Source organism: Ochotona curzoniae, unplaced genomic scaffold (genome assembly GCF_017591425.1).
Source record: "Ochotona curzoniae isolate NIBS_2020 unplaced genomic scaffold, NIBS_Ocur_1.0 contig_605, whole genome shotgun sequence".
In the NCBI taxonomy this organism is placed as follows: Eukaryota; Metazoa; Chordata; class Mammalia; order Lagomorpha; family Ochotonidae; genus Ochotona; species Ochotona curzoniae.
Window position 1 is genome coordinate 2,049,676 of NW_024466491.1, and position 27,028 is coordinate 2,076,703.

Genomic DNA, 27,028 nt, shown 5'->3' on the forward strand with positions numbered 1-27,028 from the left:
GCACCCCATGTGCTTCTTCTCCAGTATCTCCAGCTTTCCTGGCATGGCGGCTGTTGCTGCTGGCACCTGCTGCTCCTGCAAGTAGTCAGGAGTAGGGGACCCCACTCTGTATTTCAGGGTGCCTTGGGCCTGCTCTCAGCTGCTGTCTGAGTTCTCCTCACTTGCGGGGCCGGAACCCCCCAAAAGTGCTATCACCCCCTTGGACCCTCCTACCTCTCCATGGCCCGTTACGAGTCAGTGAGAAGCAAGGGACGGGCCGGCCAACTGCGACCTGGCCCTGCACTTCCTGTCTTCACAAATAAAGCTTTATTGGCACACAGTCAGGCCACCAGGGCAGAGTTGAGAGCTGGCTGAGCGCCAGTCTCCGGGTGTTGGGGTGCTCAGGTTTGGGGACAAAGCCTGGGGCAGCCTGTCCCAGTTCCCCTGAGCATCCCTGAGTCTCCCCTACTTTGTCACCATTTAGCTTTGTATTCGAGAGACACACACACTTCCTGTCCACCTGCTCACACCCCACAAGGAACAGGGCAACTCCAGCCAGGTCTCCCACTTGGGAGGCCGTGGTGATGCCAGCCCCTCAACCTCCGCTGCTGACCCCCAGGGGCCAGGGGCAGGGCCCGGCTGAGCCAGGTGCACCCTCGCCCGCTGGCACTGTGCCGGAAGCCTCCTGTCACACCTGCCCTGCTGGCCGTGCCCTCCGTTGTGGCCACCTTTTGGTGACCTCTGAGTCAGCCGTGGCTGTCACCGGGCCAGCTGGCGAGTGCTGGGAGAGAGGAAGGCTGAGGGTGGGGCTCGGCGCTGACCTGGCCTGCACAGTCCCTCCTGGGACTATGGCCGGAAGTGGTGACACATCGGGGACTCCAGCAGGACCTCGGGCACGGAACCTCCAGCCTCCATGGGCTGTGTGGCTTCTGCACGTCTTCTGGCTGCCTGACTAATATGGGGGCGTGGGGGGACAGTGCGGGGCTCGGCCAGCGGGAAGGGAGGGGCTGGGAGCTTGTTGCCCTGACCAGGGCTGGCTGCGTGCCAGGGAAGCAGGAGCCCAAGAGAGCAGGTGTGCCAACTAGCATGGAAGTGGTGAGGGCCCTGCCCAAGCCGGCCCGCTGGGTTCCTGCTCCTGCCTCCGGGCGGGGGGCAGCCTCAGACCTGAATGTGTGCCGCTGTCCTGGGCACTGCAGGATGTGGGGCAGTGTCCTTGGCCCCCACACTCTCCACGCCAGAGCATGCCACATCCCCATGTTCCCAGACACAGGCTAGCAGAATTACCCCCACAAGTAGTTGCCGGGGTGGGCCACACTGGGGCTTCTTGGAGGAAGCGATACTGGAGATTCCCCCAGACTCCAGCAGGAGCACCGGGCCCTGAGGCCGAGCTGACCCCAAGTGCCGCTCCTTCCCTTCCCAGGGCCACCTCCGTGGTGTCCATGGAAACGCTGCTGGCCAGCAGGTGCAGAGCGGGGCCCGCCCTTCCTGGGTGTGGGGGCAGTTGTTCTAGCCCTGTGTCCTCCCCATGGGCCTGACACGCCCCAGAAGCCAGCAGCAGGAGCCCGCCCTCCCAGATGGCTCCCCAGGAGCACCCCTGGGTGCCCTTTGGCACAGAAGCGGTGGCGCTGCCCACAGGCGCCACGTGAGGGCGCTGCTCCCCATTCCAGGCTACTCACTGATTTATTTTTATTTATTTATTTTTATTTATTTATTTATTTTTTCCTGTCAAGACATTTATCTAGGCCCAGCGCGGTAGTCTAGCGGCTAAAGTCCTCACCTTGCACGCTCCAGGTTCCCATATGAGCACTGGATCTAATTTCAGCAACCCCATCTCCCATCCAGCTCCCTGCTTGTGGCCTGGGAAAGCAGTGGAGGACGGCCCAAAGCCTTGGGAGCCTGCACCTGTGTGGGAGACCCGGAAAAGGCTCCGGGCTCCTGGCTTTGGATCGGCTCAGCTCTGGCTGTTGCGGTCACTTGGGGAGTGACTCATCAGAAGGAAGATCTTCCTCTCTGTATATCTGACTTTCTAATTAAAAAAAAAAAATCTAAAATAAATAGACTTCCCCATTAAAAAAAAATTTTTATCTGAGAAGCAAGTGAAGAAGCAGAGAGAAATCTCCCTTTTTGATGCTCACCCCCCACGGGCTGGCCTCCATTGAGGTCTTCCCTGCACGGGCCGTCCTCCACTGCTTTCCCAGGCCGCAGGCAGGGAACTGGATGGGAAGTGGAACAGCTGGGACACGAGCCAGCGCCCCACGGGATGTTGGCACCGCCGGAAGCTGCTTTACCTGCTGAGCCACAGTGCTGGCAGCCCCATTCTCTCTCATTCCTCCTGGAGAGTTTTACAGGGTCCTATTCCCAGGAAACAGCCAGCTCTGTCTGGAGAAATCAATGGTTGTCACAACTTGGGGAGCTTCTGGTGTGGAATTGGGGGTCAAGGCACAGCCCCACACACCCCAATGTCCACAATGCCCAGCCGACAGCCCGGCCCGAGGCAGACGAGCAGGCAGCTCAGCCAAGATCCCCCGTGGTACACCCACTGATCAGGGGTCCCCATCACCCACGTGGGAGACCCCGACAGAGTTCCCCCGACTGCAGCATGGTCCAAAGCATAGTGGGAGCGCCCGCCCTCTTTCACATAAAAGTGCAAGCAACAGCCGAAGCTCTCAGCTGAGTGGAGCAGGGACCCCGTGGACCTCATGGTGGCCACCAGATGGCAGCTCCGCCTGGCCGTGCACTCATCCAAGGGACCTGCTGTCTAGACGCAGAACCGACCCGAATTCCTGCTCCCTGAGCTCAGCCTGTGTCCAGACGGCCAGGCCCGGGCTGTCTCGCCAGCACCGGCTTAGTAAGAGCCGGGGGCCGTTGTGGACAGGGGGTGAGCCGGGGCCGCAGCCCCCATGGGAGCCGCTGTTGCCCGGAAGCAGACCCAAAGAGGGCCAGTCGACTTCTCCAATGGGGCAGTCCCTTCCAGGTGTCCATGTCCCTGGACTCCCTTCAGCACGGGAAGATGGTCCTAGGCGGAGTGTGCTGGCGTGAAGCGTGGACACCCCCTTGTGATGGGTACCCAGACGGACAGCCGAGCTGCCCCTGCCAGCCAGCAAGAGCCCCGAGGGACCAGGTCGTTGTTCACCTGCCTTGGGACTCCCAGTTATTCCAGTGTTTCTCTTGGCTGTTATCCACAGCCACATGTGCCGGTGTGGACCCGAGGGGTCCCTGACCATGCTTCCTCCTGCCCCGAGACTCCCCAGCCCCGTCATGGGGAAATGTGACCGCTTGCCTGCTGGGTTTGTTTTGTTTAAGATTTATTCATTTTCATTGGAAAGTCAAATACACAGAGAGAAAGATCTTCCACCCACTGGTTCACTCCCCACATGGCCACAAAGGCTGGCACTGAGCTGAGCTGATCCAAAACCAGGAGCCCGGAGCTTTCTCTGGGTCTCCCATGCGGGTGCAGGGTCCCAAGGCCACAGGCAGGGAACTGGATGGGAAGTGGAGCAGCTGGGATATGAACCAGGGCCTATATGGGATCCTGGCACATGCAAGGTGAGGACTTTTAAGCTTGGGCTACACGGGCAAGAGATGTCCAGCTTGGGCAGTGATGGTTGAGGGGACAGGGTTCCGTTTTTTTGAGTTGAGATTGAGGGGTCTGTTGCACAGCACAGAATACACTAGGTGCCACTAAAATGTGCATTTTGAAATGCTGGGATCTGGGGATGGTCTGGGAGCTGGCCAGGGGGCAGAGGCTGGTGCTGCCCTGCAGGCCTGCGGCGGGGGACAGGGGACACGGGATGCGGGGTAGGACGTACTTCAATGGCTGCTGGCTGAAACACAGACGTTTGTACATGCACACACAGGCCCCATGCCCTTCCCCAGGAAGCTCCCCAGATCCGAGCATCCCCTGGTCCTGGGACCATGCACTGCACCTGCGCCTGCATCCGAGAATTAGGGACCTGCATCACGCGTGGGTGGCTCCAGGCGCTGCACCTGCCCAAGCAGGGCACGCGTGCAGGGGCATCCGTGAGCCGATGCGTGGGTCCCTTCCTCCTGCAGTCCGACCTGCGTGCGCGGGCCCCGTGTGGGTGGCAGCCCCGCTGAGTCAGGACTCGCGGCAGCCTCGGGTTTTTTTTTTTTTCCCCCTCCTCTTCCTCCTGCGGCCCCACCTGCCACAGGCTGCCTGGGCTGTCACGGACTCCGCCCCCAGCTGTTGGCTCTCCTAACATCTCCCTGCACCTGACCTTTCCCTCCCGTGTCTGACCTGGTGATAGAATAAATACATCACGCCAGGGGCCGGGTGTGGGGGAGGGAGAGAGAGCTCCCACCTGCTGGTGCACGCCCGTGGGTGCAGGGGTCAGAGCACAGGGCGTGCACCAGCTCCGCCAAGCAGGTGGTCTCGGCAGGGAGCTGCATGGCAAGTGACTGACCCCAGGTGCTCAGCAGAGAGTTCAGCTGGGGCCCCACAGCGTCCCAGCCCTGCCCCTCTTCTAGGCCCTCGTGGCCACAGCTGGAGTTCCGGGCAGTCTGCAGGCCCTTCCCCCAGGGCGTGGAGCAGCCCAAAGACATCAGCTCCCAGCCCTCCTTCCCCTCCATCCCCCCGCCCCGTGTGGCTGGAGGGGGTAAGCCACTTCCTGCGGGGGGCCTGCATTCCAGTGGGCGCCAGTTCAAACCCCTGTGGCTCCACTTCCCATCCAGCTCCCTGCTCCTGCACCTGGGAAAAGCAGCAGAGAACGGACCACGTGCTCAGGGTCCTGCAGCCATGCAGGAAACCCCAATGGATCTCCTAGCCCTGGCTGTGCAGCCACTTGGGGAGTGAACGAAAGGTTGGAAAAATCTCTCTGAATTTCAAACAAAACTATTCCCCCCCCCCCAAATTTTACTTATTTGAAAAGCCAGAGTTAACAGGGAAGGAATTGCTGCCTACTGGCTCACTCGCCACAGGCAGGGCCAGGCCAGGCTGCAGCCAGCAGCTCCAACCGGGTGTCCTATGGAGTGGGTGCAGGGGCCCCCAGCACCGGCCTCCCGCAGGCCGCACAGGCAAGCAGGGAGCTGGGATTGAAGCCGAGGCCGACGATGCCGGCCCCCCGGGGTTGCTGAGCTGTGACAAGGGCGTGCAGAGGGCCCCATCCGAGCATTTCCGGCTGCAGGTGGCACAGCCCTGGGCGGCTGTAGCGCCCCCCTCTGGCCAGGATCTCCACCCTGCCTTCAGGGTCCCAGTGCCCCCAGCCCGTGCCATGCGGCGCCCACGTGGCATGCATTGCTCAGAGAGGTCGCCACCCCAGCCCCCATCTTGCAGCCTCTGGTTTCTGGCTTATGGAGGCCACGGGATGTCCTGGCGGAGGGAGTGTGGGGGGAGGGGGGCTCAGGACAGCCACCCTAAAGCACCCTGACTGCACCCAATGCTGTCCGTGCTGGGCAGCCCATTACTGTTTTGTAGGATGGTTCTAGAAGGTCGCTGCTGGACAGCTCGCAGGGCGGCAGTTTTGGTTTCACGCACAGAGGGCCGACAGGCGGTTCTCGGTGTCGTAAATCAGCCAGTTCCCGGCTTCTCTTCCGTTTTCTTTCGCTTTCTTTCAGCTGGGCTGATCTTATCGCAAAGTATCTGGGGGTGGAGTGGGGCGGGCAGGTGGCTCAGCATGGAGGTAGCCACCCCCTACAAAGGGCGGGGTGTGGGTGGGCTCTGCTCCCAGACTTGGGGGGCTGTGGGGCAGCAGGTGGGGATGCAGTTGGAAGGGGATGCTGGGACCCGCTGGCCTGGGGTCCACCCCTAGAGCAGCTGAAAGACAAGTTTATTTGGAAATACTTGGCAGCGACTCCAAGAAGGGTCTTTGCAAAGTCAGGGAGAGCTGTATTGTGAAAAAAAAAAAAAAAAATGCAAGGGTTTTAAAACTTTTTGAACCAAAATAAGCATGTCCCTTAATCCCAGTATTTCATTAGGAGAGTCAGCTGCTCCCTCGCTGGGTCACACCCCACATGGCCACAGGAGCCAGCAGCTCCATCCGGGGCTCCCCGGTGGGCGCAGGGGCACCCCGCAGTTGGTTCTCCCTTTGCTGTAGTACCAAGTATGCGAGCAGGAAGCTGTGTGGGCAATGGAACAGCCGGTACACACAGCAGAGGACGGCGCCAGTGCGGGGGTGCCCTGCACCCGCTGGGAGACCCGGATGGAGCTGCTGGCCCAGCCCTGGTTGAGGCAGCCATGTGAAAATTGAACCAAGACAGAAATCTTCCTCTCTCCCTCTCCTTCTCTGTGAAACTCGGCCTTTACATAAAACTAAAAAGAAGAGGGGGAAAAAAAAGATGGAAGACCAAACTGTGACGGTGGTAGGAGGCAGGACCTACAGCGCCAGCGCCAACCCCATGTGTGTGCGTGTGCTGGGTCCCTGAATTGTTATGCCAGAGGCCAGGCAGGCTGAGACCCCACATAGCCCAGACCCCACCACCCAACCATCACCCCAGGCTGTCCCCTAGCTGCGACGTAATGCCCAAAGCCCCTGGGTCTCAGTGTGCGGCAGACACAGCAAGAATGAGCTCACTGCCCCCGGCCCCAGGAGGGGAGGTCTGTGGGCAACATGTCTGCTGGGTCGGTCGTGTCTGCGTGGGCACACGTGTGTCTGCCCTGGGAACTGGCCTCGCTTCCGCTTCGTTCATTTCCCGGCAGTTTTCTTGGTTGCTCCCCAAGGAGGGACCAAAGAGAAAAGACTGGCCAACGTCCCATCCCTGGCTCCCCAGCTGTGCAGGAATAAACAGCAATCCTTGGAGCAAAATAGTAGCCGGGGCCATGGGGCTTCAAGCTGGCAGGTGCAGGAGCCCATGGGACAGGCGAGACGATGCAGGGGCAGGGCAGGCGGCTCCGTGCCCAAGAGATGTGGGCTCCCCTGGCAGGGTACCTTGTGCCATCTGCTGGGCCCTGCCAGGGGAGCCAGCCAGCCCCACCCAGGCTGGGAGCCTGGCATGGACATGGCCTCAGGTTGCCACGCTGGGCAGGAGCAGGCGATGTGGCCAATGAGGGCCAGAGACAGGAATGGGGGGAGGGGGTTGGCAGCGTTTCCTGGGGACAGAGCTGCAGGCTGGGGAGAGTAGAAGGTTCTAGAAGCTGTGACATGGAAGGTGCAGGCATGGCGGTGCCCACCCCCCAGGGAGGGTGTGTTCGGGGAGAGCTTCATTCTTGCCCAGCAGAGGTGAGGTGCTCTCTGGGAGTCCCCCACCTGCTAGGGGAGATGGGTACCCTACATACCTGCCCATGTCTTAGCTTCAGCAGGAAGCCTGGGGCAGAGGCATGACCCAGCTGGCTGCAGCATCCCTCCTCGGAAAGTCTGGGCTGAGTCCCTGCTCCGGCCCTGCCCTGCCCTCCCCACCCCGGGAAGGCTCCTGGTCATGGCTGAGTAACACGGCTTGGTGTGGCAGGGCCCGGCCAGCCGTCTGGACTCCTCCCTGTTGCGTCCTGCTGTCTGCTTCTCCCCACCAGGTGTCTTCAGTTCCGAAGTCTCTGGGTGTCAGCTGCAGGGGAAGGGGGACAAGATTCCCCGCCCCCCCAGGGCTCTGCATCCAGGATCCCGCCCTCTGCCTGCTGCAGCCGCCAATCAAACTTGATTGGCATGTGGCCACACCCTCTCATCTGCATTCCACTCTAGCGTGTGACTGGGGTGGGGGGGGTGGGAGCATCCTTGCTGGTAGCATTCTTGCGGGCAGGGGTCCCCCGGCCCACCCCACACCCACAGACACCTCAGGAAGCCCTGATTGGATCTTTGATCATTGCCTGGTTTCCTGCAGTGTCAGCTAGGTCAGCCCCAGGCCATTTCCTGCGGATCAGGTCCCCTGGCTTCCACCCTTCACCGCGTGCGTCCTGACTGTCCCAGGACACTCTCAGGGGTTGACCCCCCACCTCCATCCTAGCCCCGTGGCAAGCAGGCCCCCCGATGAGGAGGCTGCACCCCACCCCTGGAGACCTAGGTCCCAGTTCCCGCTCCGCTTCTCCTCCACGCGTCCCAGCACCACCGCACAGCCAGAGAGGCAGTGCACAGACACAGCACCCCGTCCCCCCACCTCCACCCCGAGATCCTGGCCCCTGATGAGCCTTCCCTGGACAGAGAGCATCCGACGCCCACACAGGCAGGGGCTGTTGAGGAAGGCACGCGTGGCCTTGTGCTGTGTCCTTGTGCTGTGTCCTTTATGTAGGTGGGAAAAAAAAAAAACATTGGTCTGTGGAAAGGCTGAATATTTGTGAAGGAAGAAGGGCGGGGGGAGGGAAGGCTCTAGGAGACCTCAGGGGACCTGCAGGCCAGGCCAAGGGGAAGCAGGCCCCATCACATGAGCCCCGAGAAGTTTGTCTGTAGGCCGAGACCCCTGCAGGCTTCTCTGGGGGCCGGCCAGGCGCTTGGGAGAGCTAAAGGAGGCAGAGGGTCCACTCGGACCCCATCCGCACCCCACATCAGAGACCCTCCCCCCATCGTCTCAGATCTCATTTCACTTCCCACTGACCTCCTGGTCCTGCACGGGCTGCAGGGGAGGTGTGAGACCCGTAACCTCCCGGCCGCAGTCACCCACCCCTCTCTCTGCCCCCTGCCCGGGGTTAATTAGCTTTGCCACCAGCTCTGCCCTCCCCTCCCTCTTTTTCTCCCCTCCCTCTTTTTCAGGGTTGATGGTGGCACGTGGCCACCATGAACCCTGGGCTGGAAGAGCAGCTTGGGGTGTGGGGACAACAACCTGCCCCCCCCCCGACCCCACGCCCTCCCCCCCGACCCCACGCCCTCCCCAAGGAACCCCAGCTATCTTTCTGGGGCAGTGGGGGTGTGGCACCTGCGCCGTGGAGTTCTCCCACCCACTTTGCCCTCTCTCTCCTCTCTCCCACAGGGCTGCCTAGCACTCCTTCCTGGGGACCCTCAGAAGAGGTAGGTGGGCGTTGCAGGGTTCCTGGGGGCGGGGTGGGAGTGCGAAAGGCAGCCGCGGGGTTCCACGGTGGGTGGGGGGGCTGCTCTAGAACACCAGCAGACCCCCGCCCCCACCCGCGGGTGCCGTGGGGTGACTTGATTTTCTGGAAAAGCCGGCCGGGGAGTGATTTCTAAGAATCTGACCCTGGCAGGCCGAGGGCCTCCAGAGGTACACGCCCCCTTTTCGCTTCCGACCGCGGCGATTTGCATATTATCTTGGACAGTCTGGGCCGCCTGGAATGCGTGGATGGGTTCAGAGAAGCAGGGGTTTCGTGGAGGTCACCCACCTGTCCTATCTCAGCCATCATCTTCATGTCTCCTTCCTCCTGGGCTCCCTCTGGCTTCCTCAAGTGGGGCTGTGCAGTTTTTGTTTTTTGGGTTTTTTAAATAGGATTATTATAATTTATTTGCAGAGCGCTCTTCTGTCCTTTGACCCAAAGGCCTGTCACAGCCGGGACGGTGCCAGGCCTCAGCCAGGAGCCTGGAGCTCCTTCCTGTCCCCCTTGTGGGCCGTCGTGGCTGCGTCTCACGCCCCGACAGGGAGCTAGGCAGGAAGTGACCCGGGCAGTCCCAGTGGCCGCCTCCCTGCTGCGCCAGCCCCCTGCCCGCCGCCAACTTCTACAAATGGCACAGATCACCCCTCCCCCAAGAGGCCCATGGTGGAACTCAAACATTTTTATTGGAAAGTCAGATTTACAGAAAGCAGGAGAAAGGTCTTCCATCTGCTGATTCACTCTACAAGTGGCCACCGCAGCCACTGAGCTGAGCCGATCCAAAGCCAGGAGCCAGGAGCCTCTTCCGGGTCTCCCACGCGGGTGCAGGGTCCCAAGGCTTTGGGCCGTCCTCCACTGCTTTCCACAGGTCACAGGCAGGGAACTGGATGGGAGGTGGGGCTGCTGGGATTAGAACCGGCACCCATATGGAATATGGACACTGAAGGCAGAGGATTAGCCAGCTAGGCCCGGAAATCAGCATTCCAGATGAAATCAAAGGGGGTGGCTATTTGGCGGTGAGCTGACCACAACCCGTGTGGCAGCACGTGGCCCGGGCCTCAGGCAGCTGTCCCTTCCCGCACACCCCAGGAGGCGGCAGGTATGGCCCAAGGCCTCGGCCCCTGCACCCGCCCTTGACCCGACCCTGGCTGGCTCTGGGCGTCTGGGAGTGACCCAGACGATGGGCGAGCCACTGTCTGCCTTCCCAGGCACCTCCAGGTGCCGCCAGGTCCTGTGGCTGCGCCCCCTCTGCCTCCCGCGTCCCTCATGCCCCGGACCCAGCCGATGACGAAGGGCCCCACGCTATCTTGGCCATCCCCGTGTGTTCCCTGGGAATACAGGACACATCCGTGCCCCTTTCTCTACCCGCCCACGCGTGGGGATGGGCAGGGAACGCCAGAACTCAGGGCCCAGCCTGCTGGGCACACACGTGTCTCAGGGTGCAGGGGGGCGGGCAGTGTGGAGACGGCCGTCTCCCTGGCTGGGTTCATATGTCACCACGTGCCGGGGGATTTAGACAATTTACGCCAGTACCTGCTGCCGCTGACGGGGCAGCTGGCGGCTCCGGCCGAGGATTCAGTGACGGACGTAACGTGCTGTGATTGATTGGAATGTATCCAGGATCCTTGTTGCTTTATACGTGGGTGACTGGGTGATCTGTCTGGGTTCTGAATTACATCTCACCGCAGGGATTTTGTTTTTATCATTATTTGAGGGTCCGGAGCGATAGCCTAGTGGTTAAAGTCTCAGCCTTGCATGCACCAGGTTCCCATGTGGCCGCCGGTTAATGTCCTGGCAGCCCTGCTTCCCATCCAGTTCCCTGCCTGTGGCCTGGGAAAGCAGTGGAGGACGGCCCAATGCCTTGGGACCCTGTACCTGCGTGGGAGACCCGGAAGAAGCTCCTGGTTCCTGGCTTTGGATCACAGCAGCTCTGGCTGTGGCAGTCACTTGGTGAATGAGACATGGGACTTCCTTTCCTTGTCTCCTCTCAGTATATCTGACTTTCCAATAAAAAAAAAAAAAAGAAATTAATCCTTTTTTTAAAAAAAGATTACTTGAAAGGCAGAGTGGCCAGAGAGAAAGAGCTGTTTCTTCTGTTCTCCCACTGGCACCATGGCTGTTGGACGGTGGCCTCAAGCCAGGAGCTGCATCTGGGGGCCCCCGACGTGGGTACAGGGACCTGCTGCCTGCCAGGGTGCGCACACGCTAGGACCTGCACCCTGGGTGCCGGCAGAACCCGCAGTGCCAGGCGCCAACCTTGCTGGCAAACACAGGGTGGCTACCCTGGTCCTGCCTTGAGGGAGCGGGCGGGGCCTTGCGGTGATGGACAGCCCAGCGTCCTGCCTGGCGGCCAGCAGGGTGACCGCGCCTCCCCAGTGCTGGGAAACGGGCCCCGGGGTGACCGAGGCTGCACGTGGCCGCCTTTTCCCGTAACCGTCACCGCGGCGACGAGCCCGTCACCCCGTCTGGGTCACCCCTGGCGCGCAAGGACCTGCCTCGCTGCTCCCAACCCCACCCCCGCCCTTCATTCATTCCCTTTCTTCAATTCCTGCTAAATATAGCCGCCCGGGACCGATTTAGCCCTAAGGGACAAAAGGACCGTGCTGACCAGCGGTCACAAGATGCTGTTTTCCAGGCAGGGACCTCATGCGGCCCTCACGTGGCTGTCCCCACCACGGGTGACCATGATGCGGGGGCCCCCTGTTCACTGCCCCCACCAATCATGTATCGTCAGATTGCCTGGCTGCAGGGTCATTGCCACGTGGTGGCCTGTGACCCCATGGAGTCCCCATCCCGGCTTCCCAGGGACGTGTGTCCACACCCCTGCAGGGGGTTACGGGCAGGGATTTCCGTATTCGGAGGGGTGGGGTAGGAGGGGCAGCGTGGATGCTGCAGAGCCCCGCCCCCCCCAGCCCTGAGGGTGACAAGCACAGACTGTATCCAGCTGTGGTCCAGCATCCTCCCCCCCCGGGGGGCATCAGTGTCACCCAGTGACCTCTGCGTGCAGTGACCCCTGCCTGCAGGCTGCCTCAGGGGCCAGGAGCTGAGTCAGAGGTCAGCATCCTACCCACGCCCCATCCCTCACAGCTGGGATCTGGTGCTGGGTAGCCTTCCCCAGGAAAGTGACTACCCTGCCCTTGAAAACTGCCTGGGAGTCCCGGTGGGCATGTGACCGGACAGTCGGGCCAGAGGGTCTGGGTGCCACTCCAACTCCTCCCGGTTCGGTTCCCGGCTGCTAGCTGGCATGTGGGGGCGGGGCAGAACAGTGGACAGCATCTTTCAAACAAAAGCCTTCCTGAGTGACACAGCCACACGCGGGCTCCCTCCCTGCTGGGTGCACGGGGCACATCGTGTGGGGGTCGCTCGGTGTGCAAGTGCACCCAGCCCGCCCTCCTCCCCTCTGCACACTGTGTTCTAGAAAGTTCCACTGGAGCCAGGGCTGCCTGCACTATTTGTCCTGTAGACTTTTTATTGTTGGCAAAGGCTTATTATTCTTTTTTTTTTTTTTTTTCTTTTCCCTTTTCCCGACCCGGGAGGAGAGAGCTGGGAAGCTGCTGGTTCCGTGGTGTCCGAGCCGCCTGGCTCCCATCCCCCATACCAAGCTGCATCTCACGGGGACTGAGTCACTCGCCAGGCCGGGCCACAGGGCCCAGAGCCAGGACACTGCTGCCCTGTGCCAGGTGGGGTGCTAGGAAGGAGCTGGTGCTTGGCCAGGGCTTGCAGGAAGCTGCAGGGGGCTGTTCCCGCTCGCTCCCGCTGGGGTGGGGTCAGGGCTGATGGCTGTGGGTGCTGGTCAGCAGGATGCTGCCTGCTCCCAGGTCCCGTCCCACTCGGAGCACCCCACTTCAGTCACCTGGGCTCCAGCCCACCCCCACCTCAGTCACCTGGGCCCCCTCCCCCACCTCAGCCACCTGGGCTCAGTCACACTGGGCGGTGCCAGTCCCAGTGCCAGGCGCTCCCGACGGCCTCCCACGTGTGCAGCAGACCCTAGCCTTGAACCAGCACGTGCTGCCTCCCATGCCATCATCATGGAGCTGGATGGGAAGCAGAGCTGCTGGGCGCCAACCTGAACCCCTACAGGACGCGGGCGTTGCAGGGGGCAGTCAATCGGCTGCACATCATGGACCCTTTGTGTTTGGGGTGGGGGGCTTCATGCCGGCCTAGTCGTCACTCGGGTCAGCATCTCTAACCACAGGGGCTGGAAGCTGGGGACCCAGCTGCACCTCCGCCTGGCCCGGCCGGCTTCATTCCTGGCATTCCTGCCGCTTGACGCAGCGCTGCCGACTCCCGGATGCCTGGGCTGCCGGCGTCCTCCGTCCTCCGCTGGGCTCACTCCGCAGGCCAGCCAGCAGGGGCCCTCTTCCAGCTATGAGAATCACGCTTGGAATTCAGAGTCCAGGCCGGGCCAGCAGCCGCTGGGTTCACCCTCTTCCCGTGCAGCCAGAGAGCGCCAGGGGAGAGTGGGAACCAGCCCGGGAACCCCTCTACAGCCACAACCCCGCAAAGCCTGGGGCTGCACGGCCCCGTACGCTGGGGGGAACCTGTCTCACTGATACACTCTTCCGGGTGCTGGGCCAATTCCTTAACTCAGTTCCTGCTCCTCCCTACCCAGTGTCCCCAGTTTAATTGGCAGGTGCCTGGCCCGGGAATGGCAGTGCCCATTCAGGCCCAGTGTTCTAGACATGCACGCATCCTGGAGGTGAGCAAGGCATCCCAGCTGGGGAAGGGTGGACGGCGGCCTGGGCTTCCGGTGGACTCTGGGAACGTAAGATTTATTTCTCTTTATTGGAAAGTCAGACATATACAGAGAAGGAGAGACATAAAGTTCTTCCCTCAGCTGGTTCGCTCCCCAAGCGGCCGCCACAGCCACTGAGCTGAGCCGATCCAAAGCCAGGAGCCCAGAGTCTCTTCTGGGTCTCCCACGCGCAGGTGCAGGGTCCCAAGGCTTTGGGCCGTCCTCCACTGCTTTCCCAGGCCACAGGCAGGGAGCTGGATGGGAATAGCATAGCACAGAATAGAATAGCATAGCATAGCATCCCATGGGATGCCGGCCCTTCTTTTTCTATTTATCATTAAATGGTTTCATCAGCACATTGTTGAGCTATATAGTCAAGCAAGCAGATTTGAGGCCTGGGGCAGTAGCCTAGTAGCTGAAGTCCTCACCTTGCATGAGCCGGCATCCCATACAGGCACCCAGGCCACTGTGCTCCCTCCAGCGGTTGTATTCTTATTTATTGTTCTAAGTTCTTAAACAGAGGGGCCCTGATCCTGGCATGAGAGTCTAGGGGGCCTAGAGGGTGGCCTGGCCGCTCCCCCACCCTGACACCCCCACAGCACAAAATTCAGGGTGCCATCCCAGTGTCATCCCACTGTTTGAGCCAACCCCTTCAGAGGTGGCCCAGCTCTGGAAGAATCAGACAGGGGGCTGGGGGCTGGAGGCAGCGGGAGAGAGGCTGGCCTGGCCCCAGGGGTCTTTGGATGCTTAGCCCTGGTGGGAGGGCGCTGCTGCTGTCTCCCCTGAACAGGAGGTGCCCAGAGTGGCATCCCTGCCGCTGGCTGTGCTTCATCCTTGGTCTAGCTGGACAGGTGCCCCCTCGGGGGTCGTGACGTCCTTAGCGAATGCTACCGTGGTCCCCCCGTCCCCCCAACAGGCCTGGCAGGCTCTGCAGGAGCTGTTGTTCTCAGAGCCAGCTGCAGGGAGAGTGTTGGACTGCATGCAACCCCGGGCTGCCCGGCTTCTGCAGCTTTCTGAGGCCACGTGGGTCCCCAGCAAACCCAGCCAGCCGCTGCTGGTGCTGTCACGTGCCTCGGTTGGGAGACAGCGGTGTGTGCGCGTGTGGGTGCACGCGCGGGCGTGTGTGTGTGTGTGTGTGTGTGTGTCCGGCTGAGTCAGCCCGCCTATTTTGCTGTGGTTGATGGAATGCTGTGTGAGTCAGAGCCAGGCAATGACAACGGCAAGATGGGGACGCTGGGGTGGCCGTGGGGGCCAGGCCAAGGCCATGAGGGCAGCTGGTGTATGCGTCTTGGCCTCTCGGTCCCCCTACTGTGTCTGCACGCACACGTGCAAATGAGCAGGCACACAGGGGTACATCAGACACGCGCACACACGTATCTGTGAAGGCCACATGCAAGCCTACACGCGTGGGCATGTATCAGTACACATTAGTACCTACACATGCAGTGGCATGGACACCTCGCACCTGTGTGCAGAAACACACGGGGACACACATGTACACTGATCCACACACGTGTGTGCTGTCTGCCTTACACACGTGTCCACTCACACACCATCACACAGACACGTGCAGACGCTCTGGCCTTTGCATCCTGCCCCGGGCGCAGAGCCTGCGGCCCTCGGAGGGGTACTGATGGAGCTGGGTGCCACTGCTGGAGACCCCGGTCCCAGAGGAGAGCGCACGGCCCCAGCCGCGTGTCTTTTCAGCGTTGGGTGACTCGGGGCTTTGCAGGCCCAGCCTGGGGTTGCCAGACTTCCTGTCTTCAGTCGTGGGAAAGTTCTGAAAAACCCAGAAAGCCAGGTGGAGCTCCTACATCTCCCGGAGTTTCTGCCCGGCAACACCCACTCACCCCCACCGCGTAGCGGCTTCTCTCAGAGAAACGAAAGTGAAGGCATCTCCGTGCATGGCCCGGTCACCGTCAGCCCTGTGACAGGGGCTCCACCCAGGCTCCTGAATGGGCACAGCCACCCAGGCTGCAGGGCCTCACCTGGGGCCATGGGTGGCTGTATGCCTAGGCCTTGGGGTGTCCCTGGCGTGGAATGGAGTGGGGGGGGCGCACGTGGCTGGGCAGGGTAGGGTAGGGCCGTTTGTCTCCCCCCTACACACACACTCTCTTGGAGCCAATGCTTTTGTTTTTCCAATTCCCTGGGGTGCCCTCTGGCCCTGGTCCCAAGCAGGGGCCCTGGGGGAGCTGAACCCCCACCTGCTGGCCATGGAACAGACATCAGTACCCCCCCTCCACGCCCCGTCTGGGGTGGAGGGACCAAGGAGGTCCCCTCGGAAGAGACAGCCCCTCCCTGGCCCTGCCCCACTGATGGGGGACCCTGGCCAGGAATTCATGCCCTTCCGTGTCCCTTGCAGTTCCTCTGCACGCCAAGGGCCCCAAGCTGATGGCTCAACATGTCTACCAGTAACAATATAGCCCAGGCCCGGAAGCTGGTGGAGCAGCTGCGCATCGAAGCTGGCATCGAGCGTATCAAGGTGAGAAGCCGGCTGCGGGTCAGGGGGCGGCTTCCCGGTTGTGACCCCCCCCCCCAACCCTCTCCCCAGGGCTGGGCCATCCAAGCCAGAGGGCGGGCGCTGCATCTGGGGCTTCCTCCTCGTGGGCCTTCACCTGCTGCTGGACTCAGGAGTGGAGCACCCACGCCTCTCCATGGACCACCGAGCTGGTGGGCTCCCTCCTGTGTCGCCTTCCTCACCCACCGAGAGGTTAGAAACCCCAGGACTGAAGGGACAGGGCTTTCCACCTGCCATGTCCCTGTCCTGGGCGTTTCCTGTCCCGTGTGGCCTCCCCCTGGCGTCCTTGGGTCCTGCCCGGCCCCGCCCTGCCCCTGGTCACGTGGAGCTCCCTTCCCACGTGTGGGCCACGGCATGTGCCACGGCAGATGACACGCACATGATGACGTGTACCGTGTAACCCCAGAGGGAAAACAGACCACACCTCCTTGGTCAGGACCGGCAGCTCCAGAAAGTTCTGGGCGAGGCGGACACTGTTCAATTTCACAGCACAAGGCCTTTTGCCAGATGGGCGTCCAGCGTAAGACTGAGGTGCCTGCATTTCGTTTCTGGGTACCCTGCTCTATCATCCAGCCCCAGGAGGCGACAGATGGCCACCCAAGCACCCTGGGCCCTGCCCACTACAACCCGGCTGGAGCACCTCGCTCCTGGCTTCTGCCTGGCCCAGCCCCAATATGGTGGGCATTCGGGTAGGGGGCCGGCAGGTGGGAGTCCCTCCCCCCAGGACTCTCTCCCCTCCCCCACATTGTCAACCTCTGACATAAGTAAAGATTGTGACACAAAGGTTGTAGCTTAGCTGGCTTAAGGACCCTCTGATGGGCGTGCAGCTCAGAATTTTCTGCCACGAGCCACCTCACTCCCCCACCCCATGGAAGGTTCAGACAGCCCTCATTGCCCCCGCACAACAGTGTCTGGGATCAGCTGGCCCCGCAGCTGCTCCTACCGGCCCTTGCCACCTCCATCACTGGGCCGGGGAGCATGCAGCCCACACTGGGAGCCGGAGGGAGCTGTGGGGCGAGAGAACAGGAGCCTCCGTGGAGTCTGGGTGTCCCCCGTGCCCGGCTGCGGGGACAGGCCTGAGTATTCAAAGCATTCCTTGGGGTTGAAGAAAGAGAAAGTCCTGGTTGAAGTGGTTTCCTCCTGCGAGCCGGTGCCAACCCCCGGCATGGCGGCCCATGACTCACCCACCCCCTTTGATGTCCGGGGAGCCCCCGACCGGCCCTTTCAAATTACAGGGAGGAGATGCAGTGAAGGCAGGAACCACTCCCCCCAAAGCAGCCACCGCAGCCCCAGGCTTGGGGTGCAGCCGGTGAGCCCAGCGGGCCAAGGCTATTTCCAGGGTCTGTCCGCTATTTCGGGCGCCGCCCAGGGTGGCTTCCAAGTCTAGGAAGCAAGCAAGGGCCCTCCATCCCTGTCACCAGAGGCTGCTGCCCACGGCTCTCCAAGTGGCAATTTTCGCCATATGTGGGCAGGCGTGTCGCCTGGGCTGGCCAGCTGAGCGGAGCCCTGGCGACAGCCTGCAGCCTTCAGCGGCTGTCAGGGACCACCTTGGGGTCGGAGTGGGTGGGGCTGCAGGTGGCAGAGGCGCCTGTGTGGAGGAGCCTGCGGCCAGGGCTCCTCCCCACGCTTACCACCCAGCGGGTACCCCAAAACCAAACTGGCAGTCACCACCATGCAGGGTGACCATCCCCCAGGCCCCGCCCTGTCCCCACACCGGGTGACCGTCCTCCGGGTCCCCTCATGCGGCAGCTTCTCACTGGCCTCTCTTTCTCTCTGCCCACGCACAGGTGTCCAAAGCCTCGTCCGAGCTGATGAGCTACTGTGAACAGCATGTGCGCAGCGACCCCCTGCTCGTGGGCGTGCCCGCCTCCGAGAACCCCTTTAAGGACAAGAAGCCATGCACCATCCTATAGCCCCCCACCCAGGCCACCACCCCCTGCGCCCCAGCCCCAGCCCCCGGCAGGCCCTGTCGGCCAACCGTCTCACCCAGACCCCCACTCGGCGTCTCGTGGGGCCTAGACTTCCTAACCATGTGCATGCCGTGTCCCATGTGTGCTCCCCCGGGAAGCAACGGATCTCCCCACCCAATGACACAGCCCCCTTCTCTCGGCCAGGACCCCGCAGCTTACCCACAGAGGCTCCTGAGCAGGGGTAACGGCCGGGGCATCCCGGGCAGGCTCGAGTGTCGCCCGGAAGCAAGCAGACTTCTAGAACCCAGCAGTGATTGGAGGGCTTGGCACTGGCCCTGCTGACCTGGCTGGTATGGCAGTCCTTGCCCGGCCACTGGGCTCCCTATATACATTTCAGTCAAATCGGGCAGGGCCTGATCCAGTTAGCTTTTGGGTGGGTGGGTGGTGGGGGGGAACCAGCCTCTCTCTTTTTTTGCAATTAAGGAATCAGGATGCCACAGCCTAAGCCAGCTGCTGCGCGGTTGGCCGGGGGTCTGGGAAGGGGTCCTGGCCCCAAGCTCGCTCCCTGGGGCCCAGTGTCACTGTCCGCTCCAGCATGCATCGTCCCCGCCAGCCCTTCTCTGTGGACACAGTCCACCTCAGACACGGGCCTGAAGGGACCCGCCGCTGGTGGAACGGGCGTGGGAATGTCCATCAGTGTCTAGCGGGGCCATTGCTTGCGTGGCTGTTCGGAGTGGAACCCTCCCAGCTCCAGCCCCGCACCCTGCTTTCCTGGGTCGAGTGCTCCTCCTCAGGTGCATCTGGGGGACCCTTGGACACACGGTCCACTCTGTTCTCCCTCGGCTGCTTGGACCCTTCACCTACCACCGTTTCCCACCTCACTCTCAGTCAGGGGCAGTAAGCAGTGAGGTGCCAGCTCCCTACCCCCATGCCTGCTGAGGGGCCTGGCAGCCCAGACGCCTAGGCATTTCCCCCCCCACACACACACACACAGAGCCCTGGACATGGGCTTCCTCGGTCGGGAAGACACCATGGGCCCCGCGTTGGCCCTGTGACCAGCAGGAGGAGGGCAGGGCCAGTGCCAGAGCCAGAGGGGCAGTGGCCGCAGGTGGGACAGCCCCCAGCCTCACCTTGGGCAGGCTCCCGATGCTGCGGCCTCAGGCAGCTCTGTGGTGCCATCCCTCTCCGGCCGGTCCGGGAGGGCCAGGGGCTCCCGCTGAGCCTGTGGGTTGGACCAGGAGCATGACCTGGGCTCCTGGCCACCATGGCCCATTGTGGGCTTCTCCGTCACCCCTGGCAGGAGCCAGGTTCAGGAATTGTAGGGTGCCCACGTTGTAGGGGCAGATGGGGCATTGGGAGCTCCCCTCCACAGGAGCCCCCACCCCACTCCCCACTCTTCCAAGGAAGCCTTAATGGGGGTGGGGGTGTCACATGGCTGCCCAGCCTCCCCCTCCCCCCGCCCCCCGCCATCTGGGTCCACCCTCCATGACTCCCTGCTCTGTCTGGGAAAAGGGGGCATAGCTGAGCCCAGCCTCACACAGCCCCTGGTGGCCAAGACTTCCATGCCATGCTGAGGAGGGGTGGTGTGGCTAAACTCCAGCATCTAGGTAAACGGAGACGCAGGTGGAGGAGGGACGGGCCTGCCTTGCCCTCCTTGCACCTGCTCAGCCCCCGTGTGGACTCCATATGCAGGGTGGCATTGCCCAGAGCCGAGGCAGGTCATGCTCACAGGGTCCTCCTGGCAGCCAGCCGGGGGGTGCAGAATGGGTTTGAAAGATGTCACCAGGGCAGGCAGGGCAGGCAGCTGTGGCCCAGAGGACGCAGGGAGTGGGACAAGGGTAATTCCATTCTCCAACCTTCCACAAGGGTGCCAGGTGCCACACCTGGCTGAGCCCCACCCCATCCAGTCCTCTCCTGGGCAAAGGCCGCCGGCAGCCGTGCCCCACCCCCAACACAGCAAAAAGCCGGGATGTGCGCCCTCCAGGCTCTGGGGTGACCTCTGACCTCCGGAAACAGTGGAAGGTGCCAGCCTGTCTTTGTTCCTTTGTTTTTGACCCCCTCCCCCTCCCGCCCTGGCGAACAGCCGCAGCCCTGCCCCAGCTTTGCCGTGGAGCAGAGGGGCTGAGGGGATAGGAAAAGGCGCCTAGAGCCAGGCCCTGGGAGGGTCTTTGGACACTCTGGGTCGTCACACCACCCACCAAGCCCCTCCTCTCTCCCTCCGGTCCCTGCGGGTCACGCCCTGTCTGATCTGCATCTGAGCTTCCGGTCCTTTCAATTTCTGATTTTTCTTTTAGACGATCCCGGGTGTGCCACGTGTGTGTTTTACATGAAGGAAGTGCACACACTTCACAAAACAAGACTCTGAGGCTCCTTTGCACTGGCTCCGGGCCCTTCCGTCTGTCTCCGCTGCCCCACACCCGCTGCACACAGCATGGCCAGGCAGGCAGCGCTGGGGTGCAGAGGGGCGAGGCTTTGGGCCCACGGGGCCTGGGTGCGGGGTGCATGGGCTCTGGCCTCAGCACATGCCCGAGTGTCCTGGGGTGATTTCTTGTTGCCCGTAGAAAATACCCCATCCCTCTGAGAAAGATCTTCCACCTGCCGGTTCACTCCACAAGTGACCGCAACAGCCAGAGCTGAGTCGATCCGAAGCCAGGAGTCTCTTCCGGGTCTCCCACGCGGGTGCAGGGTCCCAAGGCTTTGGGCTGTCCTCCACTGCTTTTCCAGAGTATCATTCAGCAGGAAGCAGGGGTCACCAGGGACCCCGAGTATCTGGGCCACAACCCCTCCTACATGCACTAGATTTTACTCCACATACAGTGACCCAACCTCAGCCAGTTCAGATCACCCACGACCTGGCTGCTCTATTTCCCATTCAGCTGCCAGCTGGATGTGCCCGGGCCTGGCCGCAGAACAAAGCCCAGGAGCTTGGGTACCTGCCCCCATGAGAGAGAGAGAGCTGAAAGATGCTGCTGTGTGCCAGCCTTCGGGCACGCGGGGAAGTAAATCAGAGATGGACACGGATTCTCGTATCGCTCTGCCGGAAAACAGTGACAGCAGGGCCGTGGGCCAAGGATAGGTCACCAGCGCCTGGGTGAGTCACTGGCCACAGGCCTGTGAGGTCAGCCCCATCCCACACGCCACCACACGTCGGGCCAGCTGCTGGCTGTTCCTCCCACGGGCGAGGGACTCAGCTCCATGAGGCCCTTCACTCGGTGGGAGTGCCCGACGCCTCAGGAGTCCACAGGGACAGGAAACAGGATGGGACCAGGAGAGGCAGGGCGGGGCACAGGACCCAGCCATCTTCAAAGAGAACCAAGAAAAGCTCCTAAGAGACTGCGGAGGCCTCGTGCCAGGGGGCAGCGGCCAGGCTGGACCACCATTCCTGAGACATTCCGGAAGGCTGACCACTGTGCCGGGGACCACGTGGCCTCACGCCGGTTGGCCCCGCTTCTTTTCCACAGGGACCCTTTGGCGGCTGTGGCTGTAGGGATGGTTGCGTGGGGGTGGTTGTCAGATGGCAGTCACGGGTCCCAGTGAGCTAGGGACACATCGGTAGACTGGCAGGGGATAGCAAGGTGTTCCCCGGGTTGGGGGAACAGCTTGTCTACATTCTCCAAAACCCACCTATGGGCTGGCCGAGCCCAGGCTGCCCCCTGAGGTACGCTGTGGCCTGGCCCTGCTGGGCCAAGGAGGGTCTGTGTGCCCCAGGGAATAGACGCATGGGGCATCATGAGGACCCCACTTCCCAAGTAGAGCAGTACACCCCGCCATTTTCTGGTGTACTCCCCAGACGGCCTCAACGGCTGGAGCTGGGGCAGCCAGGACTCGAACAGGTGCCCCTAGGGGATGGTGGTGGCTTTTGGCACAATACCGACCCTGGGCCGGAGAGAACCGCTTGTCTCTGATCTGACAGTAGACCCACACTTGTGCCTGCCAACTCCTTTCTTGACCACATGTCAAGTTCTGCAGGTGACACACACATCCCTTTGTTTTTTGTCTTAGCTTTAAAAATTTTTTTTTATTTATTAAAAATGCAGAACAATATTAACATTGAAAATAAAGAACTCTTCATCAGCTGGTTCATTCGCCAAGATGGCCACCAGAGCTGGGACTGGGCCAGGCCGAAGCCAGGAGCCTAGAGCTCCGTCCGGGTCTCCCCTTGGATGTAGGGGACCGAGCCCTGGAGCTTTCCTCCGCTGCTCTCCCAGCTGCATTAGCGGAAAGCTGGGTGAGAAGTGGAGCAGCCAGGACATGAACCAGTGCCCATATGAGATTAGCCAATGAAACCATCGTGCCAGCCCCAGGGACTGCTAAATGTTTAAAAATTTTTATTTGAGAGAGAGCAAGTGAGCCTCTGATCACTGCTTAAGCCCCCACAAATGCCCACAGCAGCCAGGCATCCAGCCCTCACTCGGCTCCCCCATGGGTGGCAGGGACCTGCACCTTGAGCCATCCATGTTGCCTTTCAGTGCCATCAGCGAGAAGCTGCCCAAGTGGGGAGCCAGGGCCACAGGTACCAAGCCCAGGCATGGCGGACTGCATATTCCAGCCATGGATGAGCGGCTCAGCAGGGGTGCCCAGTGCCCACAGGCCCAGACACACGAACTGGCACGTTCAGGGCTGACAGGCCCCTGTGACTGCCTCCTCCATCCCGGCCAGGGTCCTGAACCCTCAGCTGATGGGGCCTGACACCCAGGGGTTGGGAGGCAGAATATGACCCCGGCTCACCCACGGGATGAAGAGTGGTCATCCAGGGTCTTTCTCGGAGGCAGCGAGAGGTTCCGGGTCACATAGCTGCTGGAATGGCTGCCCCTGGAGACCGAAGAGCCAGGAGCACCAGAGGAGCTGGGACAAGGTGCCACTGGGAGCCGCCATGGCCCTGGGTCACCTCACAGCCCCGAGTCACCCCACAGCCCCCACATGGTCACAGCCACAGCCCTGGGCCACAGCCATGACCCCACATGGTCGCAGCCACGGTCTCAGGTCTTGGCCATGGCTGGATCTTGGCCTGCTGGTCTCTGTGGGGTGGGGGAGTGGGTACACCTTGTTGGGCCCTGCCTTGGGGAGTGGAAGGGATGGCCCTAGCGTTTGGTCGTCCCCTGTCACACATCTGGGAGACTGAGAATGAATCCATGGCTCCTGGCTTCAGGCTGGCCTAGTCTTGAGGGCAGCTTGGGAGTGAACCAGCAAGTGGGAAAGCTCTCTCTTTGGAATAAATGAAATCTTATATATGTAGGGTATATGTGTACATCCTATATAACTATGCTATGCCATGACTATTGTAATGCGGTTGCCGATTGGGATCCAGAAGAGGCAGGGCCAAGGACCCCGGCCACCCACAGGCAGAGTGGACAGAAATGAAACCCATCAGGACGAGATCAGGGTGGGGGTCACCCCTCCAGTGCCCACTCCATGCCTCGGTTCACCCCAGCTCTACCGCTTGGGGACACTGGGACCTCCCCACCCGGTGATCTGCTTGCGTGCCAGCCCCAGAAGGAGGGGAAAGGTCAGGGCAGACGGGACTGCGGGAGCGTAGGACGTGGGAATGGCTTACACAGAACTGGGGCACGCCCTGGGGATCCCCTCCCCCAGCCAGACCTGGCCAGAGGCCCGAGTGACCCGCGTGGGGTCGTGCGTCCCTAAACTGCTGTGACTTTGCCTCGAGGAGTGGGGCAACCTGGGGTCAGCGGGCCGGACAGAGGCCAGGCCGGCCCAGCCTGGGTGGAGGAATCCCCGAGCCAGCTCAAAATAGCTGAGGGAATTATCCCAACACCTTCTGCAAATAGAAGGCAGCCTGCTGAGGCCTGGCGGGAGGCGAGGTGGTGGTGGCAGTGTGAGTTAGGTGGTCATCATGGTCCCCTGACCCAGGGCCCACTCCGTCCTCCAGGGTGTGGGGGCCCTTGGCAGCCCAAGTCCTCCCCCGCCTGCTCCCCCTGCTCCAAGGTGCCACTTTGGGGTGGCTGACCTGGGAACTGGGAAGGGCCCCAGCCACTTCTGGCTCTAAAAATAGCGCTCACCTCCTCCCAGGCTATTTTTAGAAGGCCACAGGCTTTGGCGTCAGCACAAAGGCAGCCCGGGGCGCCACGCCTCTGGCCACCGCAGGGGCCTCATCTGGGTCAGCGCCCGGGCTGGCTGGGTGGCGCCAGGACACCCGCAGGTGCGCGAGACGCAGGGACCGGGGCGGGCGCGCTGCAGGAGTGGGCTGCAGAGGGTCCGCTGGGAAGGACCCTCCTCCTGCCCTCAGCGCACACCCACCCCGGGGACGGAGACCCCCGACCTGCGACTGGGGGTCCCCGCCATGCCAGGGGGCAGGCGGCGCCCCCCCCCTTCAGTGTTTCCAAAAGTTTCTGGGGTGCAGCGTCCAAGCCACCGCAGGCCACGCACTAGGCGCTTACACAGAGAGAGAGAAAAAAAAGGAATTGAAAGATACATTTGTGTTGGTGCCAAAAACCAGGTTGAAGAACCGGCACAGAGGCTGCTGGAAACAGCGCGTTAGGAAAAACCGATGGGTTTGGCCGCGTGTGTGTGTGTGTGTGTGTGTGTGTGTGTAAGCGCCGGGCCAAGCCTGCTGTCACTGCGGCTTCTCCCAGGTGCCCCTCCCGACCGGGGCGGCTCCAGGAACGGCTGATGTCATCCCGGGCCTGGGCGCAGCGTCCCCAGCGCGGCGGACAACCGGCGCCGTCGTCACGGGCGTTCCCGCGCCAGGGAATCCCGGCTCCCCAGGGCGCGCGGGGGGCCCTTAGTTGGAAAGCCGTGACGCCAGCGCCCACCGCGCGTCTTCCGGTCGGCGCCGGCGAGGCCTCGTGCCGCCCCCGCTCACCCTGCGCCCCGCCGCCTTCGCCCAGCTAGCCAGCCAGCCAGCCGGTGCACGCAGGGCGCACGCAGGTGCCACGGCCTGGGCACGCGTGTGCACGTCCCAAACCCGCCGCGTGGGATGCGCAGCGGCGCTGCGTCCTCTCCAGGCTGGACAGGCGCACACACACACCACACAGGCTGCAAGGTGCCTGTGGCCCGTGGGCGTGGGCTCGCCCGTCTCCGCAGCAGTCTGGGCGCTAATTACCGACTGCGGCAGGAGACAGACTGGCTGGAAGGACCGACAAATCGCAGTGTGTCTGCAGGGGCGCGCCTCTGGATCTGCCCCTGGGGGTGCGGGGCGCCGGGCAGAACCTGGAGCTGTGTCGGGGGCTCAGTGGGTGTTGTGGGAGTCCTGATATGTGAGTCTGCTAACAGCACCCGCCACCCCCCTAAAAAAAAAAGAAGAAGAAAGAAAACTGGGGATCCACTCAGAGACCCAGCCACAGGGGACTGGTTCATTCTTCGCACCCAGCCACCCAACCTGGTTTCTAAGCCAGCTATGCCCCAGGGGGAGACGCAGACACAAAAGGCGTGTGGGACTGCACCACCAGACAAAATCCATGCCCAGCCTGCGGGGTGGAGGCGAGGATGAGGATTACTGGAATGTTCTGAAAGCAGATGAAAGGGACCCCCAGCAGCTGATGAGCACAGCTAGGCCAAGGTGGCCCCTGTGGGTCTGAAGAGGCAGATGCTAGCCGGGTGGTGTGTCCCAGGGACCCAGCGAGAGGAGGCCGGCGCCCAGGCTGTGAGGGCCACCCTACCCTGCAAGCGTCCATAGGGCCCCCTCCGGCCCCTCAAAAGGCGGGGAGCCAGCTGTTTGCACCGGTCGGGAGCCCAGCTTAGAGCACAGAGGGTGTGTGTATTGTGGGGGATGACGATGTTTACTGCCTGTAGGCGGCAGAACTATGCAAATGCCATTACTATTAAGGTGAACTGCTGCTGGTGGTTGTGCGAAAAGCCGTGTGTCCAGTCCCAGGAGGCTGGGGCCCAGGCCTTACACACACGTGTCCACACACACATGACATTCTTGTCTATGCCCGTGCACAGGTGGAGGCACACGCAGGGAACCGCACCGGGGCACGCCCACACACATGTGCACCACACAGGCACGCAGGACTGGATGCCAGGATGTGTGAGGGCACTGGGACGCCCTCGTGTACCTACATACGTGCACACCACACAGTCCTGCACACGCACAGACGGAGGCAGAGAGCCCAGCAGCCCTACCCCCCAGGCCAGGGAGGGCCAAGGGCAACCTGCTGGCCTGGCCCTGCCTCCTCCTCCTCCTCCCAGCAGGGTCTCCCACTTTCCTGTCCCACCCCTCCCCCTCAAGGGGCAAACCTTGGGAACCTACAGTTTTTCCCAAACCAACCACCCCGCCCCCACCTCCCCGGGACCTCGACTTTCCAAGCTGTGAAATGGAAAGATGGCTCCCTACAGCATTCCACCCTGCCCAGTTCTGACCCAACTAGGCCACCCCATTCCCAGCTCCACTTTTTCCAGAGGTTTCTATAGGACTGGACCAGTTCTCATCACAAAATGTGTTTGGCAAGTGGGAGGTGGGGCCCACCTGCTCACCCATACCTGGACCTCAACAATCCCCGGCCAAGGGGGCAGAGTGGAGGAGGCCCTGGTCACAGCACATGCACATGGCCACGCTGATAAGCCACGCCCCAGCACCCCAGGGTGCCTGCCTGCAGATGTATGTAGCCCAGGGCCTCGGCTGGGGAGACACACAGTTGCAGCAGCCACTTGCAGGCTGCAGCCTCCTCCGACCCCTGGCTGGGACCACACACCTGTGTCCACCCACCCGTGCCTGCCCACAGCTGTGCACGCTGCTGCACAGGCCCGTGCAAGCCGGGCCTGGCCCTCTCCCTGGCATGGCCTGCCCACCCCACCCATGTTCCGAGAGTGCCCGGGGCCGGGCGGGCCCGGAAACCTCTCCCGGCTGCTGTGCCCGGTTTCAGGGAAGCGGAGGCCTGGCACCAGGCCCACGGAGACTGCCTACCCTGGCACCTGTCCGCCAGGTGCAGAGGGCCAGCCTCCACCCTGCTCACCTCAGCCCAGGCAGGCAGCAGTTGTGGCCTGTTCTGGGCTGTGTTGCCCCCTCTCGC

The 27,028-nt window shown here is 62.2% G+C and overlaps 1 protein-coding gene across 1 annotated transcript; it reads left to right on the plus strand.

Moving 5' to 3' along the window:
- The first annotated feature begins 16,032 nt into the window (after positions 1-16,032).
- Positions 16,033-18,062, plus strand: GNG7 (G protein subunit gamma 7). Its single transcript, XM_040990310.1, has 2 exons — positions 16,033-16,113; positions 17,937-18,062. Exons 1-2 carry the CDS (start codon positions 16,033-16,035, stop codon positions 18,060-18,062), a joined length of 207 nt encoding a protein of 68 aa, XP_040846244.1.
- The last annotated feature ends 8,966 nt before the right edge of the window (positions 18,063-27,028 follow it).

What these genes read in the sequence shown, in the direction of transcription:
- GNG7 (XM_040990310.1), top strand. Translation starts at nt 16,033, where the DNA reads ATGTCTACCAGTAACAATATAGCCCAGGCCCGGAAGCTGGTGGAGCAG. An exon ending in CTGGCATCGAGCGTATCAAG is followed by an intron (nt 16,114 to 17,936) that starts GTGAGAAGCCGG and finishes GCCCACGCACAG; the next exon opens with GTGTCCAAAGCCTCGTCCGA.